General features: G+C 42.6%; 1 protein-coding gene across 1 annotated transcript; it reads left to right on the top strand.

Moving 5' to 3' along the window:
- The first annotated feature begins 12,551 nt into the window (after positions 1 to 12,551).
- Positions 12,552 to 16,595, top strand: LOC113885874 (serum amyloid A protein-like). The gene is made up of 4 exons (XM_027531637.1): positions 12,552 to 12,655; positions 13,216 to 13,307; positions 15,778 to 15,916; positions 16,306 to 16,595. The coding sequence occupies exons 2-4, from the start codon at positions 13,217 to 13,219 to the stop codon at positions 16,469 to 16,471; spliced, it is 396 nt and encodes a 131-aa protein (XP_027387438.1). The 5' UTR covers positions 12,552 to 12,655; position 13,216; the 3' UTR covers positions 16,472 to 16,595.
- Positions 16,596 to 16,996: the final 401 nt, after the last annotated feature.

Raw genomic sequence — 16,996 nt, 5'->3', positions numbered from 1 at the left:
TTAAAATATATCGTACATTTATTTGGTTATTTGCCAAAACACGCAGTGTGAGCTCTATGACCTGAGGCTAAGAATCTCAAGGCTCCATCCTCACAGACTAGATCTGAATTTCAGCTTTGCCACTGTGACAGGTAAGGGTAGTAACATGCAAACATTATCATGGTGAGCTGTGAAATGAAAAAGCAGAACATAAAATGATAGTATTACACCCTGTTTCCTTTATGTGTTCATATGTCTACATCCACTTAGATAATAGACTGGAAACAAAGTTTCTACAGAGGTTCTTCCTGCCCCTCCCCCTCTCATCCAGGCTCAGGAAATTAGTATTGCTTTTATTTTTGTTTTTATGCTTATTTTTTATTGTTCAAGTTTCCTCTCTGAAGATGTTCATTCAGTAAGATTCATCAAGCCTGGCTGTGTCGAGGCTTTTCCTAGGCACTGAGTATGGTGGTGAAGAAAACCAGCAACTTACTTCCTATCCTCATGGGGGTGAGATAAGGAAAAACAGCAAATGTCCATTTACACTGTAGTTTACATATATATGCTTCTCTGTCTACACACACACACACCCACAACATCACTAAATGTGCAAACACATACACATAAATAATGCACATGAATTCATAAAGATTATGATAAGATAAAAATTGACAAATGTGTCAGAGTCACAAGTAAAAATTCATGATGGAAAATAATAGGGAAAGGACGTCGGTAATTTCATGTTCCATATTCTATCTGTTAATAATCCTACTGTGACTTTTTGTTTTCCCTATGATTTCTTTTTCTCTCAGGACTGTACCTCTTTTAGGGTTAAACACTGTAGTTTTAGCAGTTGGCCTAGGAAACTACAGGCCCTACTAATCTCTGGAGAAAGAATTTTCCCCAAGATAAGAAATAGAAAATGTTCCATTTCTTCTGCAACTGCAAGAACAGCAAATGGAAGAACAAAACCTGTATCGACAAAGCTTATTTCTAACAAAGGAGTTTTGTTTTGTTTAATGACAACAAAAGAGACATCAGAGATAGTCACTATGTCCTGTGACAGCAACCCTCTAATATTTTATTTATAATGTAGATATTAATTTATGTCTTTGAAGCAAAATTCTTTTCTGATGGAAGCTGTTATACTGGAAAAGCAGATAGCTCGTTCATGCCAAGGCAAGAGCACAGAGCCATAGAAATCCTCCCCATTGCTGTAGGGTCTGTGAGCTGGGCTGCCCCCCTGGACAGCAGAGTGACACTTCACTGTGAAACTAAGCCTATGCACGCCGGCTCTGTCCCTCCTGTGATACACATGGCATGGCGCAGGTATCATTTGTATTGATCTGACACTTAAAACATGACTGCTTGTCAGTTTACTTTTCTGGTTATTAATGACTTGTGCATCTCTTTCTGAGCTTATTTCTTATTGCGTGTTGTCTGTAAACTATTTTTTTTCTAACACTTCACCCATTTTTCTATTGGGGCTGCCATCTTTTCCTTACTGACTTATAGAAATTCCTTGTATTTTTGAAATATTAATCCCTTGCCATATTTTAAATATCATCTTTTCCCATTCTCTATCTACAATTATGTTCTTATTTTTGATGTAATCAAATTCACCCCTTCCTGATTTGGGGTTTGTGCCTTTGAAATTTGAGAATTTCTACACCATCTCTCGGAGAAGGCAATGGCACCCCACTCCAGTACTCTTGCCTGGAAAATCCCATGGACAGAGGAGCCTGGTAGGCTGCAGTCCATGGGGTTGCTAAGAGTCGGACACGACTGAGCGACTTCATTTTCTCTTTTCACTTTCATGCCTTGGAGAAGGAAATGGCAACCCACTCCAGTGTTCTTGCCTGGAGAATCCCAGGGACGGGGAAGCCCGGTGGGCTGCTGTCTATGGGGTCGCACAGAGTCGGACACGACTGAAGTGACTTAGCATAGCATAGCATACACCATCTCTAGATCACAAATATATTCTTTGATATTATTTTTTATTAACTTTACAGTTTATCTTATATTTACATATTTAACACTTCTGAAGTCAACTTATGTATGTGTACTAGGCAAGGGCCTAATTTTCTAGGCAAGAATACTGGAGTGGGTTGCCATTCCATTCTCCTGGGGATCTTCCCAACCCAGGGATCAAACCTGGGTTTCCTGCATTGCAGGCAGATTCTTTACTTCTGAGCCACCAGGGAAGCCCTATTAGGTAAGGGCCCAGCTTTATTTTTCTCTTTGCAAAACTATCAAACCATCCTATCTTCAATGATTTGTGATGTCTTCTTGAACATATATTATACATGTGGCCCTAGCTCTCACTCTCTATTCTGTCCCATTGGTCAATGTGTCTTTAATTGAGCAAATACTATTTTTATTACTGTATTTTGCTGTTTATCTTAACACCTGGTATGGTAAGTTCCTCTTCTTAATATCTTCCTTTTTTGAGGCTGACTTTTAATGCATTGACTTTTATTTCTGTATATGAATTTTAGAGTAATCATCTTCTGTTCCAGAAAAATTCAACTGAAATTTTCAGTATTACATGTGTGGATTAATCTGGGGTCGAATTAACATCCTTAATGTTAAGTCATCCCATCAGTGAGCTAGAAACTTCTCTCCATGTTTGAATCATCTTTTAAGGTGTTTGTTAGCGGTTTGACACCTTCTTCATTGCAGTTCTGTGAATTACTGATGAAAGTAATTGCTAGGAATTTTATAGTTTTGCTGTTACTATGAATAGTTTATTGTTTTCGTCATGTTTCCTATTTGGGTATTTCTACTATGGAAAACCTGTTGGTTTTTGGATCAAGTGTGGGCCATCTTATTAAATTTACATATTAATTAGAGTAGTTTGTTGATTTTGAGGTTCAGGCCTTGATGATTATAGTAATGGAAATGATGACATTTTTATCTCTGCCTTTCCAATCCTTGTATCTCTTCTTTCTTTTTATTTTCTGTGCCTTGGCCAGGGCTTCCAGAACTGTGTTAGACAATAGTGGTGACAATGGGCATTCTTTGCTCATTCCTGATTCTTCAAATGATGGGCTAAACGTTTTTCCATTTTAAAATCTTTTATGTTATGAAATTAATTTAATTTTATTTCATCTTAATTTTATAAAATTAAGATGGTTTCCTTTAAAATGTAATTTTCTAAAGGATTTTTCTCTCTCTTTTAAAAAATTCTTATTGTTGATTTATTATGTTATGTTAGTTTCTGTATACAGCAAAGTATGTCAATTAGATATATATCCACTATTTTTTACATTCTTTCCCCATATAGGTCATTGCAGAGTATTAAGAAGAGTTCCCTCTGCTATGCGGTAGGTCCTTATGTATCTATTTTATATATACAATTATGTGTTTGTCAATCTAAGTCTCCCAATTTATTCCTCCTCACCCCCTGCTTTATCCCCTGATTACTACAAGGTTTTTTCCCTACATCTGTGACTCTACCTTAAAGGATTTTTTATTTTTTTAATATAAATTTATTTATTTTAATTGGAGGCTAATTACTTTACAACATTGTATTGGTTTTGCCACACATCAACACGAATCCACCACAGATGTACACGTGTTCCCCATCCTGAACCCTCCTCCAATCTCCTTCCCCATATCATCCCTCTGGGTCATCCCGTGCACCAGCCCTGAGCATCCTGTATCATGCATCGAACCTGGACTGGTGATTTGTTTCACATACGATGTTATACATGTTTCAATGCCATTCTCCCAAATCATCCCACCCTCTCCCTCTCCCACAGAGTCCAAAAGACTGTTCTATACATCTGTGTCTCTTTTGCTGTCTGACATACAGGGTTATTGTTACCATCTTTCTAAATTCCATGTATATGCATTAGTATACTGTATTGGTGTTTTTCTTTCTGGCTTACTTCACTCTGTATAATAGGTTCCAGTTCCATCCACCTCATTAGAACTGATTCAAATGTCTTCTTTTTAATGGCCGAGTAATACTCCATTGTGTATATGTACCACAGCTTTCTTATCCATTCGCCTGCTGATGGACATCTAGGTTGCTTCCATGATCTGGCTATTATAAACAGTGCTGCAATGAACATTGGGGTACACGTGTCTCTTTCAGTTCTGGTTTCCTCAGTGTGTATGCCCAGCAGTGGGATTGCTGGGTCATATGGCAGTTCTATTTCCAGTTTTTCAAGGAATCTCCACACTGTTCTCAATAGTGGCTGTACTTGTTTGCATTCCCACCAACAGTGTAAGAGGGTTCCCTTTTCTCCACACCCTCTCCAGCATTTATTGCTTGTAGACTTTTGGATAGCAGCTATTCTGACTGGCGTGAAATGGTACCTTATTGTGGTACCATTTCTCTGATATGCATTTCTCTGATAATGAGTGATGTTGAGCATCTTTTTATGTGTTTGTTAGCCATCTGTATGTCTTCTTTGGAGAAATGTCTGTTTAGTTCTTTGGCCCATTTTTTGATTGGGTCATTTATTTTTCTGGAATTGAGCTGTAGGAGTTGCTTGTATATTTTTGAGATTAATTCTTTGTCAGTTGCTTCATTTGCTATTATTTTCTCCCATTCTGAAGACTGCCTTTTCACCTTGCTTATAGTTTCCTTTGTTTGCAGAAGCTTTTAATTTTAATTAGGTCCCATTTGTTTATTTTTGCTTTTATTTCCAATATTCTGGGAGGTGGATCATAGAGGATCCTGCTGTGATTTATGTCAGAGAGCGTTTTGCCTATGTTCTCCTCTAGGAGTTTTATAGTTTCTGGTCTTACATTTAGATCTTTAATCCATTTTGAGTTTATTTTTGTGTATGGTGTTAGAAAGTGTTCTAGTTTCATTCTTTTACAAGTGGTTGACCAGTTTTCCCAGCACCACTTGTTAAAGAGATTTCTTTTCTCCATTGTATATTCTTGCCTCCTTTGTCAAAGATAAGGTGTCCATATATGCGTGGATTAATCTCTGGGCTTTCTGTTTTGTTCTGTTGATCTATATTTCTGTCTTTGTGCCATTGCCATACTGTCTTGATGACTGTGGTTTTGTAGTAGAGCCTGAAGTCAGGCAGGTTGATTCCTCCAGTTCCATTCTTCTTTCTCAAGATAGCTTTGGCTATATGAGGTTTTTTGTATTTCCATACAAATTGTGAAATTATTTGTTCTAGCTCTGTGAAAAATACCATTGGTAGCTTGATAGGCATTGCATTGAATGTATAGGTTGCTTTGGGTAGTATACTCATTTTCACTATATTGATTTTCTGATCCATGAACACGGTATATTTCTTTATCTATTAGTGTCCTCTTTGATTTCTTTTACCAGTGTTTTATAGTTTTCTATATACAAGTCTTTTGTTTCTTTAGGTAGATGTATTCCTAGGTATTTTATTCTTTTAGTTGCAATGGTGAATGGAATTGTTTCCTTAATTTCTCTTTCTATTTTCTCATTATTAGTGTATAGGAATGCAAGGGATTTCTGTGTATTGATTTTATGTCCTGCAACTTTACTATATTCATTGATTAGCTCTAGTAATTTTCTGGTGGCGTCTTAGGGTTTTAGTTTTACTTCTTCTTTTCCAATTTGGATTCCTTTTATTTCTTTTTCTGCTCTGATTGCTGTGGCCAAAACTTTAATAGTAGTGGTGAAAGTGGGCACCCTTGTCTTGTTCCTGACTTTAGGGAAAACGCTTTCAATTTTTCTCCATTGAGGATAATGTTTGCTGTGGGTTTGTCATATATAGCTCTTATTATGTTGAGGTATGTTCCTTCTATTCCTGCTTTCTGGAGACTTCTTATCATAAATGGATGTTGAATTTTGTCAAAGGCTTTCTCTGCATCTATTGAGATAATCATATGGTTTTTATTTTTCAATTTGTTAATGTGGTGTATTACATTGATTGATTTGTGGATATTGAAGAATCCTTGCATCCCTGGGATAAAGCCCACATGGTCATGATGTATGATCTTTTTAATGTGTTGTTGGATTCTGATTGCTAGAATTTTGTTAAGGATTTTTGCATCTATGTTCATCAGTGATATTGGCCTGTAGTTTTCTTTTTTTGTGGGATCTTTGTCAGGTTTTGGTATTAGGGTGATGGTGGCCTCATAGGATGAGTTTGGAAGTTTACCTTCCTCTGCAATTTTCTGGACAAGTTTGAGTAGGATAGGTGTTAGGTCGTCTCTAAATTTTTGGTAGAAATCAGCTGTGAAGCCGTCTGGACCTGGGCTTTTGTTTGCTGGAAGATTTCTGATTACTCTTTCAATTTCCTTCCTTTTGATGGGTCTGTTAAGATTTTCTATTTCTTCCTGGTTCAGTTTTGGAAAGTTGTACTTTTCTAAGAATTTGTCCATTTCTTCCACGTTGTCCATTTTATTGGCATATAATTGCTGATCAGATCAGATCAGTCACTCAGTCATGTTTGACTCTTTGCGACCCCATGAATCGCAGCATGCCAGGCCTCCCTGTCCATCACCAACTCCCAGAGTTCACTGAGACTCACATCTATCGAGTCAGTGATGCCATCCAGCCATCTCATCCTCTGTAGTCCCCTTCTCCTCTTGCTTCCAATCCCTCCCAGCATCAGAGTCTTTTCAGTGAGTCAACTCTTCGCATGAGGTGGCCAAAGTACTGGAGTTTCAGCTTTAGCATCATTCCTTCTAAAGAAATCCCAGGGCTGATCTTCAGAATGGACTGGTTGGATCTCCTTGCAGTCCAAGGGACTCTCAAGAGTCTTCTCCAACACCACAGTTCAAAAGCATCAGTTCTTCGGCGCTCAGCCTTCTTTATAGTCCAACTCTCACATCCATACATGACCACTGGAAAAACCATAGCCTTGACTAGATGAACCTTTGTTGGCAAAGTAATGTCTCTGCTTTTGAAATAATTGCTGATAGTAGTCTCTTATGATCCTTAAAGGATGTTTTTAAAAGAAACATAACTTCAGCTTTATCAAACCCTCCTTTTTTTGATCAATCAAGATAATATTTTTCTCCTTTAGCTGATAATGTGATGAATTACATTAATTGTAGTCATAATGTTGACCAATTCTTGCATTCCAAGAGGAAACCTCACTTGGTTATGAGGGATTTTTAATGCTCATATTTGGTTTGGTAACACTATAATCTGTTTGAATTGTTTGCACCTTTAGAGGTGAAATGGAACTATTGTTTTCTTGTATTGCCCATCTCTTACTTTAGAGTCAAGTTACTCTACTTCTTTAAAATGAGCTGTACATTTCTACTCTTGATTAGTTTCCTACATCATCCTATGTAACATACTATTAACTGTCCCCTGAGATTTTAGCAGACTTTCCTGGAAAACCACTGGCCTTAGTAGGGGACACTGGGAAGAAGAGACATGTGATAGCCACTTTTGCTTATTTAATACTTAACTAACTTCCTAAAGACATCTATGTTCTTTACAACAACAACAACAACAACAACAAGGTGCTTACTTAAAAGTTTGAGGCTTTATGTGCCACCAGGAGTTGATTAAATGGAGATCTGAGGCTCCATATTAAGTTTAACTTTGAACCAGGAAAGAGGAATTCAGATAAATCTCACTCACTTGGGTCTGTGTGGAGAGTCTACCTCTGTGAACTGGTTTTAACCAGCTCAGAATAATGCTGCTGAAGACCTTTTATGTTGAGAGATACTAGAGTCATTGCAAAGAGTTTCATGTTGTGCTGTGTGTAGCTGTTGTTGGTGTTGACTGTTGTGGCTTCTGCCAAAAATCACTGGGTGTACACGCATGAACTGTGGGTGTTGTCCTCCGTGTGAGTTGCCAGAAGTTTTCTGAGAGGAGAAACGTGGTGGATCTGGTCTCTTAGATGGTTGTTTTCAGATTTGGAGTGACTGGCATCAGATTTGTGTGCGATTCTAGGCAGTCAGTCTTTCCTTATGACATCAGCAGTCAGTGGAGGCTGTTTTCCTACACTGTTGGACCAGGGGCAGAGTGAGGAGCCCCCCAGAGCAGAGTTGACTGCCTCCTAGCAGGTGACCTCAGAATCAGGGGGCTGCTGTCCTCTACCAGATAAACAGAGATCCTCAGGAAGCTCAGAGCAGCTGTGAAGTATGTTTCCTTTTCTGATGTGTCAATTCCAACCCTCACGTGTCTTTTCTTTTTTTGAGGAAAAAAAAAAAAAAAAAAAGAAGCTACATACTCTACAATGTGCAGGGCATTAATAATTTATTCAGTGCTATTTTCTTTTAATCTCCTTGGTGTACTGTAGGATGAAGAGGAGGGAAGCCAGCCTTTCTGGTGCTAAAGCTGTGTTTCTTTTCCTTTTGGTAAACTGAACTTCACAGGCCTGTCTCTCTCTCTCTCTCTGGATGCTATCTAGTAGAATTCCAGGGTTTGGCTTTAGAGTAGCTACATGTCCTCCCAGCTTCCAGTGTGAGGAGAGACTATCCTCTCTTCTGCAGCTGCAACAAATATAGGTGTTTTTTCTATATCATAAACTTTGGGACCTAGGCCACAAGTGTTATTCATGATCCTGTGGGCGTTTGTTTTTTTGTTGCAAATCTTTGGTGTTCTTCTCATCTCTTAATTATAACAGAAAATGAAGGTCTCTTAAACCTCTCAGTAGTTTTATCACACATGACTATTAGGGGAGGGGTACCTTCTAATTTATTATATAAACCAGGTCTCTTTCAAAAATAAAACAATTTGCCAATTGTCACTCACTATTAACTATTAATCAGAGACAACAGACACTAACAGAGATCATCTTGCAAACCAGGACACAGCTTCACATGGAGACTCCTGGGAAATCCCTTAAGGCCTGAGGATTCTGAAATCACCATGACAGGATGGTTTTCTTTTGCGGGACAAACAAGTGAAAAGAGCTGACCGCCCCTGTTGTCTATTGTTCTAAGCATGGCCCTGCAAAACTGGGTGTTCCTTCCGGTAAGACTGAGTGCCTTCAGTAACAAGGAAGAGAACTTGCAATGCCTGACTTGGTGTCTAGAAATTGTTTGCTTTGTCTCTAATGATTTTATCAAATAATGAATGACTGGAATGATGCCACAGAGTGGGAAGTGGAATTCCAGTATGGAATGGCTCCAAACAGAGTCAGAGTTGCAAAAGAATGTGATCACTGGCCCATGATTTCTGCCCCGAGGAAGGTAGAAGAAGAGATGTGGACATCATAGCCCGTCTCTGTGGAGTTGCCCCAGGGCATGTCCAGGGCTGATGACTATAGATGGTTGACAGCATCCCCTCTCCCCACCATGTCTACTCCTGGGACCAAGTCAGCTAAGCCAGCTCAGGGACCTAGACTACCCGAACCACAGTGAACCCAACTTTCCCAAGAAGTGTAAGTTCTGTTGTGAATATTTAAATATTGCTTAGCTTTGCCTTGGATAAAAAGCAAACAGAGCAATCCTTTAGACAGTTTTCCGCCCTACATGTTCATCTCATTACACCTACAGGAAATAAAATATGTCCCAGATCCAGAAAGAGGCATCATCCTATTTCTGAGAGGTTCTACTCTAAGACAGGGCTTCTCATGTGGCCTATTGGTAGAGAATCCACCTGCAATGCAGGAGACGTGGGTTCGATCCCCGGGTCAGGAAGATCCCCTGGAGAAGGAAATCTCCACGTGCTCCAGTACTCTTCCCTGGAAAATCCCACAGACAGAGGAGCCTGAGGGGCTACAGCCCATGGAGTCACTAAAGAGTCAAACACGAACTTGGTGACTAAACACCAACAACACATCTAAGACCATGGTTCCCAGACCACAGTGTCATCCTCACCTGGTGTGCTTCCGCCTGGGCCAGTGCTCTTCTTTCTAACGTCCTGCTCATATTTCCCAGAGTTTTTAACAAATTGGAAATGCTTTGCCCTCCTTCTTCTCAGGATTACTACTGGAGCACAAGTCCCAGATCCTTCAAGACTCTAATTTACCATCTCCCCTCGTCTCAGTTCGCAAGTTTCCATGATTTGCTTGCAACTGTCTTGGAGATCACTTCCCTGTGTCTCCGATACACTGCTCACATTCCTGCTGTCCTGTTAACACTCCAGGCAAGAATCCTGAGGTGGTGCTCCTGGGCTGGGCCTTATTGCCCTCCTGTCATCCTCAGGCTTCCAACCCAGGCCCCACCATCAGGAAGAGCAGTTCCATGTCCTTTAGGTCCCCACCATCTCTGACATATTACACATGCATCATCTCTCCTCCTCTGGGAAATCCGGTGACTTTTGAAATTTCCCTTTAGAATGAAGAGGCAGAGATGGGGCATGGAGTTCATCAGAGATGCCATCCCCGAGAGAGCACCTGCATGAAATCTCCTCCCAAGATTATCTTCCTGAACTCACAGAATAAAGCTCAGTCCTGCTTTTCTGATGGATACAGCTATTTTCTGACATCATACACTCCAGCATTCTTGTGATAAATCAGCTTTCTCTGCATCCTTCCTGAACATTCTATCCTGATAATTTAACAGACATCTCAATTTTCCTGTTCATTTTTATGGTGTCATTTCTATATAGGATCACAGCAGATTTCTACACTATAGTTCATCCTTCTTGGGATTATAATGACCTCTCAATAAGACCTACTGTTATGACCATCAACAGCATCTGATCATGAATACACTTGAAGCTGGAAGACTCCCTTTTCCAGTGCTGAATCCACCCCATGTGGGTGCTGGAAGTTTGATTTTCCTGAGTTTCTGTCTCCTTCCTTTCCTGCTGCTGTAGCCTGAGGTCCCAGCTTCATCCTGAGCTGTTCCTTGTAATGGACCCATTCTGCTGTTCCGTTTGCCCTGTATGCTCATATTCTTTACTCAACTCTCTTTTTCTAATGTTAATCTTTGGAATTCCTAGGTGACTCAAATGGTAAAGAATCCACTGGCAGTACAAGAGATCCGGGTTGTTTCGATCCCTGCGTCAGGAAGCTCCCCTGGAGAAGGCAATGACTACCCACTCCAGTATTCTTGCCTGGAGAGTGTCATGGAGAGAGGGGCCTGATGGGTTACAGTCCACGGGGTCCCAAAGAGTGGGATACAACTGAGTACCTAAGCATACACACGCTTCACAGCAAATGTCAATATACTACTGTGGTGGATGAAAACACGTTTGCCACTGGAGTGAGACTTGAAATGGAAAGAAAAGGTCCAACATGCTACATTCTGAACTGCAAATTGCACAATCTAGGAAAATTCGATGTGAGTGAAGAATAACACTGTTGTTTTGTACCGGGGTCCAGCCCCGGTTGGATACAGGGATTCCCTCGGGAGGATGGCGTCGGCGACTGAGAGAAATAGAGAAAGAGATAAGGAAAGAATTTTGCAGTTAAGAAAATAGAGGAGAGAAAAGAGACTGATATTCCTTGGTTTATGCAGAAAGCCAATAAAGCCCCAGCATGGGACTCGCTATGTTCACGTAGGCCACAGGCACCCTCTCGAATAGCTGAAGGTGCCCGACCTTAGGCATCTTCTCAAGTGGGTCTTAGAAGCCCAGGCAGGAAAGTGAACACAGAGGGCCCCTGTGCTCCAGGGAATCAGCCTGAAAAGGAAAAGGAAAGAGAAAGAACAACATGGGGAGACCAAGCTTCGGTGAGCAAGGCCTGTAGCTTTATTTTCAAAGGGAGCTTATATACCTTAAGTTGTGCATAGAGGATAATAGGGGGTGTAAAATCACACAAAGTCAGCAGTCTTTGATCTTTATTGAGACCAGGCTTTCTTTTCTGCAAACTTTTCATATACAAATGGTTTAGGTAATTTATATCATCTTCTGGCCAGAAGGCCTGTTAACATTTTATGACTCTGATAAAGGTTTGTCAACCATAAGACTTATTTTCTCTAAGAGTAATTATTTTAATTTTGGCGCCATCCTCTGAAGGTGTTAGATAAAGTTGCATTCCTATAGGGCAGAGGAGCAATGGGTTTACAACAAGGAAAGAATTTATTACCTTAAGGGGTCTAAAGTTGTTAGCACCAAGGCCACTACTTATTTTTTCTATATACCAACTATATTAATTAATACACTTCCAAGGATACAATACAGGGGATGTGGAAACTTGGCAGCAAGCATTGGCTCAACAATGAAATCTTCTACTAGTTCTATTCTAACAATTTCTAACTCTCCGAAAGGCTCTATACTATTTGAATATCTTAAGCTTCCTGTGCCTCTCGTGGTTGGGAGGCTATAAACAATCATATGCGTAGCTGTAGGAGTCCAGGGAAACCTGTCAGGCAAGTTAGAGAGCCATCTGAGGGGTTTGGATTGAAACATTCCTATTATGCCCAGGAGGCTAATTAACTAGAGCTCTAAGCTGATTTCCTTCAGAGAAAGGTGATTGGGGAATAGCCCCCCGTTGATGTCAGAGGAGTTGGTGAAAGTCGTAAAATAGTAAAACAGACAGATTCTGGTTTTGGGGTAGACGCTCAGGCAGATCCGGGGTGGGGGGCCCTCAGGTCCTGACTCGCCTTTGCATATCAGGCCTCTCCGCATGACCTTTGTCATGGGTGGGAACTCCCATGCTGGCTCCCAGAAGTTTTGGATACTGTGTTCTGGTCAGGAGGGATTTTCCAAAATTTCTTTCCTTATTTCTTTTTTTTTTTTTGGCTTCCACCCCATTTCTCATTTGCTCCACTGGCCGAGTGAGAGTATATAAAGCACCGGCCCCGTCTCCCAGGCAGGCAGCACAGGCAGCTCAGCTTCACCAGGAGCTTCAGCAGGAGGGCACGGCCACAGGTGAGGTGCTAGAACTCTCCAACACTTTTCCTCTTCGGAGACTCTCTCTTCAGCAGCATTCTTGTGCTGCAGCCCAACTCTGCTTCCTTCCTGAATCTACTGTTCTGACCATTAGAATCCACCAGATTGAGCACTTCAGGGAGTAGGGCTCGCCTTGTCTGCGTCTTCTGTGCAGGCAGCGATGGGGTGAGCACGCAGGCCACAGACAGCTGTGCCTTGTTCACCTCATCTCGTATCACAGAGAGGCAGCATGAACAGACTCCTCTTGCCTTTGGGAAACTTGCAGTGCAGCTGGGTCTCAGGGCTGATAGAGGATGACTGGACTGGAAAGTGGTTTATGCTAAAAGCCTGTTGCAATCCTTCACACAGGAAATCATTGGGATTCCAAGATTTCATATGGAAATGAGAGCTGAATCCTCTGTGTTACAACCTATCATCCATCTATCTATCAAGATAAAATTCAGAGGGATTTATGTTTGGAATGTAATAGTGTATCCACATTACAACTCAGCCCCAAGACCTGTCATTCTTGGTTGAGTCCACTCATCTCTCTGTTGCAGGATGAACCTTTCCACGGGCATCATTTTCTGCTTCCTGATCCTGGGCGTCAGCAGCCAGGGATGGGGGACATTCCTCAAGGAAGCTGGTCAAGGTAAGGACCAAAGGATGGGCCAGGGGAGGCTGTGTCTGCTTCCCCAGGATTGACCTGAGCAGAGGACACATCCCCACAGGGCAAAGGCCACAGGTGGGCCGAAAAGGAGCTTAGGTTTCATGGTAGCTCTTCCCGAAGCTTTCCTGGCCAGCTTTGCACTCTTTTTGGGCATCCCCAAGCTCAAGGTCATATAAAGTTTGAGTCTGTACTTTCAGCTGGAGTGACGAAGACATCTGGGGGGGCGGGGTGCATGTTCCCAAAATACCAGTAAGGCTCTGCTGTCCCCTCGTGGGCAACTAGAGATGGCTCATTTCCAAGTCTTCTATAGCAAAGAAGTGGGTGCAACCACTGAATACTTATAACGAAAATACCTGATTTTTTAGTAGCTGCTCAGGACTGTCTAAGAGCTTTATGTGCAGGAATCGACTCGTTTTCCCCCTCAGGGTTTAATCCTTGAGTCCTGCAATGTAGGGACCATTACCCCTTATCAGAGAACCTGCTGCCCCAAGAGATTAAGATAGGGTCCAACATCCTCCAGCAGAGCAGGATTGAACCCAGCATCCTGAGACCTTGCTGTTAACTTTGGCCCTTCTACTGCCTCCCAGACAAGAGTACACGTGGAGGGTGAGGGGTCTGTGAACACGTGTCCTGCTCTTTATCTGAGCAGATGGGAGAGAGTGGGGGTTGCTGCCTTTGGAAGGAAACCCGATAGAGCTCCCCTCCCCACAGTAAATGGCAGCATGAGTTTCCTTGATGATGGTTCTGCTGAGGCTGAGACCTGGCGAGAATCCTATAGCAGGAGACATAGACCTCACTAGCCAGAGCAAACTGGCCATAATTTATTTCCCAAAACTATTTGGTGTTATTATTTTTCTGTGATAATTGCTGAATAATTGTTTTAAGAGTTTGTTCTTAATTCCATCTGAATTCACACAGGCCCAGATAAAAGTATCTTTTCGTCTCTTAAGTCAGTGTTGTTCAAGGATGACTTGCATGAGAATCACCCGTGGTCTGGGGTGGGGGGCTTTGTGGAATGCAGGTGCCTGGATCCATACATGGTCCCTTCCCTGAACCACAGTCCCTGGGGCTCTCTGCAAATCTGTCCATTATTGAGCACCCCACTTGATTTTGTGCACATACAGACAACACTACCTTGTTTTGCACCCAAGGGACAAATATGTTGTGCATTTGGAAGCACTTATTGAGCAACTCTAGACTCCAGGGAACTATTTAAATCTGTAATTCAGGGTGAATAGCTATAGTAAAAATATACTCTTCAACAAAACTACAACCTTCCCTTGTTGCTCAGACGGTAAAGCGTCTGCCTACAATCTGGGAGACCCAAGTTCGATCCCTGGGTCGGGAAGATCTCCTGTAGAAGGAAATGGCAACTCATTCCAGTACTTTTACCTGGAAAATCCCATGGATTGAGGAGCCTGGTGGGCTACAGTCCATGGGGTCGCAAAGAATCAGACACGACTGAGCGACTTCACTTTTTCAACAAAACGATTTTTCTGAACACCTGAAATAGCTAATACCTAAAATAAAGATAAGTTATCTCACAGAGATATTACATGAACTATGATTATAATCCATGTTATATTTTCCTCTTTTCCCTAATGAGCTAATCTTTTAAACCTTTGTCATTTTATTCTATCTAGGTTGGGTTTTCTGCCCATCCTCCCTGATCTTCATCCTACTTTAGTTCCTTCATTTATTTATTTTTTGCCTTACTTTTCTGAGGACCAGAGAGGTGATAGTATAGTGAGCACCGACAATGTTCTATAAACCCAACCTGTATTTCCTCAGTTCTTCTACATAACCACCCTGACGGAGGCATTACTCCTCCATTTTACTGGAGAGGACACTGAACTTTAGAGCTGGTGGGTCAGTTGCCCTTTTTCTGCATCTGATTACCCTGTTTCTTCAAAGCCCTCTTAGGGAGCTCACCTTTATCACCTGCTGATTTAATTCTGACGGGTGCCCATGTGCAAACATGCCCTGAGTATTCAGATGTACTCAGGCCCGAGTTAGTCCCCAGGGCTGGATTTCTCCCCTTGACCAGGCTGGGAGTATCCTATATCCACAGCCTTTCTCAGTATCGTCCTTCTTCTCAAGCTCTGGTCAGAGCCTCTCCTGCATCTTTCCAGGTGGAGGTTCATTGTATAAACAAATATCCCTTAAAGAAAGAGCATTGACCTGTTCTTCACAGACATCACACACCTCCAGAAACAAAGTTCCAACAGACTTAGAATGAAATCAAACAGAATAAACCTTGCGCCAAGTGTGATACTGTCAACTTCAGATCAGGGAAGTAAGTGAGAAGTAAAGAAGTATTCATTTCAAGCCAATAAAATAATCTCCAAGGGCTTGGTCGAAGGCTGAAACCTAGAATCAGTTGGAGGAAATTATTTATTTCTCTTTCACCAAACACGATCAGATTCATGTCATCATTTTGTTTTCCTCCCAGGGGCTAAAGACATGTGGAGAGCTTACCAAGACATGAAAGAAGCCAACTACAAGGGTGCAGACAAATACTTCCACGCCCGCGGAAACTATGACGCTGCCCAAAGGGGACCGGGGGGCGCCTGGGCTGCTAAAGTGATCAGGTACCAGGGTCCCTGGGGATGCAGGGATGGGTGAGCAGAGCTTGGCTGCCTAGGACAACCTGGAAGGGCCAAGCCTTGGAGACCTTTCCTGTAGTCTGTGTGCCCTCCTCCTCTTACCCACCTTCCTGCTCTGTGCCCACTGTGAGGTCTGAGGGGCTGAAGAGCAGAGCAACTTGGTGGGACAGGCGACTCTCCACCCTCCCTCTATGGGTGCTGTTCACCCAGCACAGGGCTGAGGTGGGCTGAGCCCGAGGAGCCTCAGGGTTGTAGCCCCTCTTTCCCTGGCTCCTCTCAGAGTCATTGATCCCTTGGAAAGAGGAGAGATGGGGAGGGTGGGGCTGTGGCTCATAGTCCTGGATTAATCCCCTCCCTGCCCTCTTCCTTTCCAGTAACGCCAGAGAGACTATTCAGGGAATCACAGACCCTCTGTTTAAGGGTATGACCAGGGACCAGGTACGGGAGGATTCGAAGGCCGACCAGGCTGCCAACGAATGGGGCCGGAGTGGCAAAGACCCCAACCACTTCAGACCTGCTGGCCTGCCTAACAAGTACTGAGCTGCCTCTCTCTCTGCTCAGGAGATGGGGCTGTGAGTCCCCAAGGACAGGGACACTGACCTAGAGAGTTCTCTGTCCTCAGAAGGAAGCAGATCTAATAAATGGTTAAGAGATGGAATACTGAGACTGTGTGTCATTCTTGGTATAAGGACAGCCTGTTAGTTCCAGGACTGATGGCTGGACACCGACGTGAAGGCTGAGCCTGTGCCTGTGTGTTTGGTTCTGGCACACAATCTCAGCATCATTCAGGACAGACGCCCTCTGCAGCCTTCCCTAATCAGACCCGCCCCCTCCCCAGACCCCTCTGGTGACACGGGGGCCATTTCCAGGCCCTTCACTGTCAGGCCTTCTCACTCCCTGCCGTTGTGTCCTGTCCCCTTCTCTGTCCCCAGGTCTAGTCCCCTAGCCTGTCCTCTGTGCTCTCTGTGTGGGGCATGGACACAGGAGGACTGGATGGTGGAATCCTGCTCCAGAAACTGCCACCTGGATCTCCTGTTCATTTCTCAGCAGCACCTACAAGTACAA

The sequence above is a fragment of the Bos indicus x Bos taurus genome, chromosome 29 (assembly GCF_003369695.1).
Source record: "Bos indicus x Bos taurus breed Angus x Brahman F1 hybrid chromosome 29, Bos_hybrid_MaternalHap_v2.0, whole genome shotgun sequence".
Taxonomy (NCBI): Eukaryota; Metazoa; Chordata; class Mammalia; order Artiodactyla; family Bovidae; genus Bos; species Bos indicus x Bos taurus.
This window is presented reverse-complemented; position numbering and strand designations above follow the sequence as displayed.

Coding starts and splice junctions, on each gene's coding strand:
- LOC113885874 (XM_027531637.1), top strand. CDS start 13,217: ATGAACCTTTCCACGGGCATCATTTTCTGCTTCCTGATCCTGGGCGTC. Junction 13,308..15,777: donor CCTCAAGGAAGCTGGTCAAG/GTAAGGACCAAA, acceptor TTTTCCTCCCAG/GGGCTAAAGACATGTGGAGA. Junction 15,917..16,305: donor TGGGCTGCTAAAGTGATCAG/GTACCAGGGTCC, acceptor CTTCCTTTCCAG/TAACGCCAGAGAGACTATTC.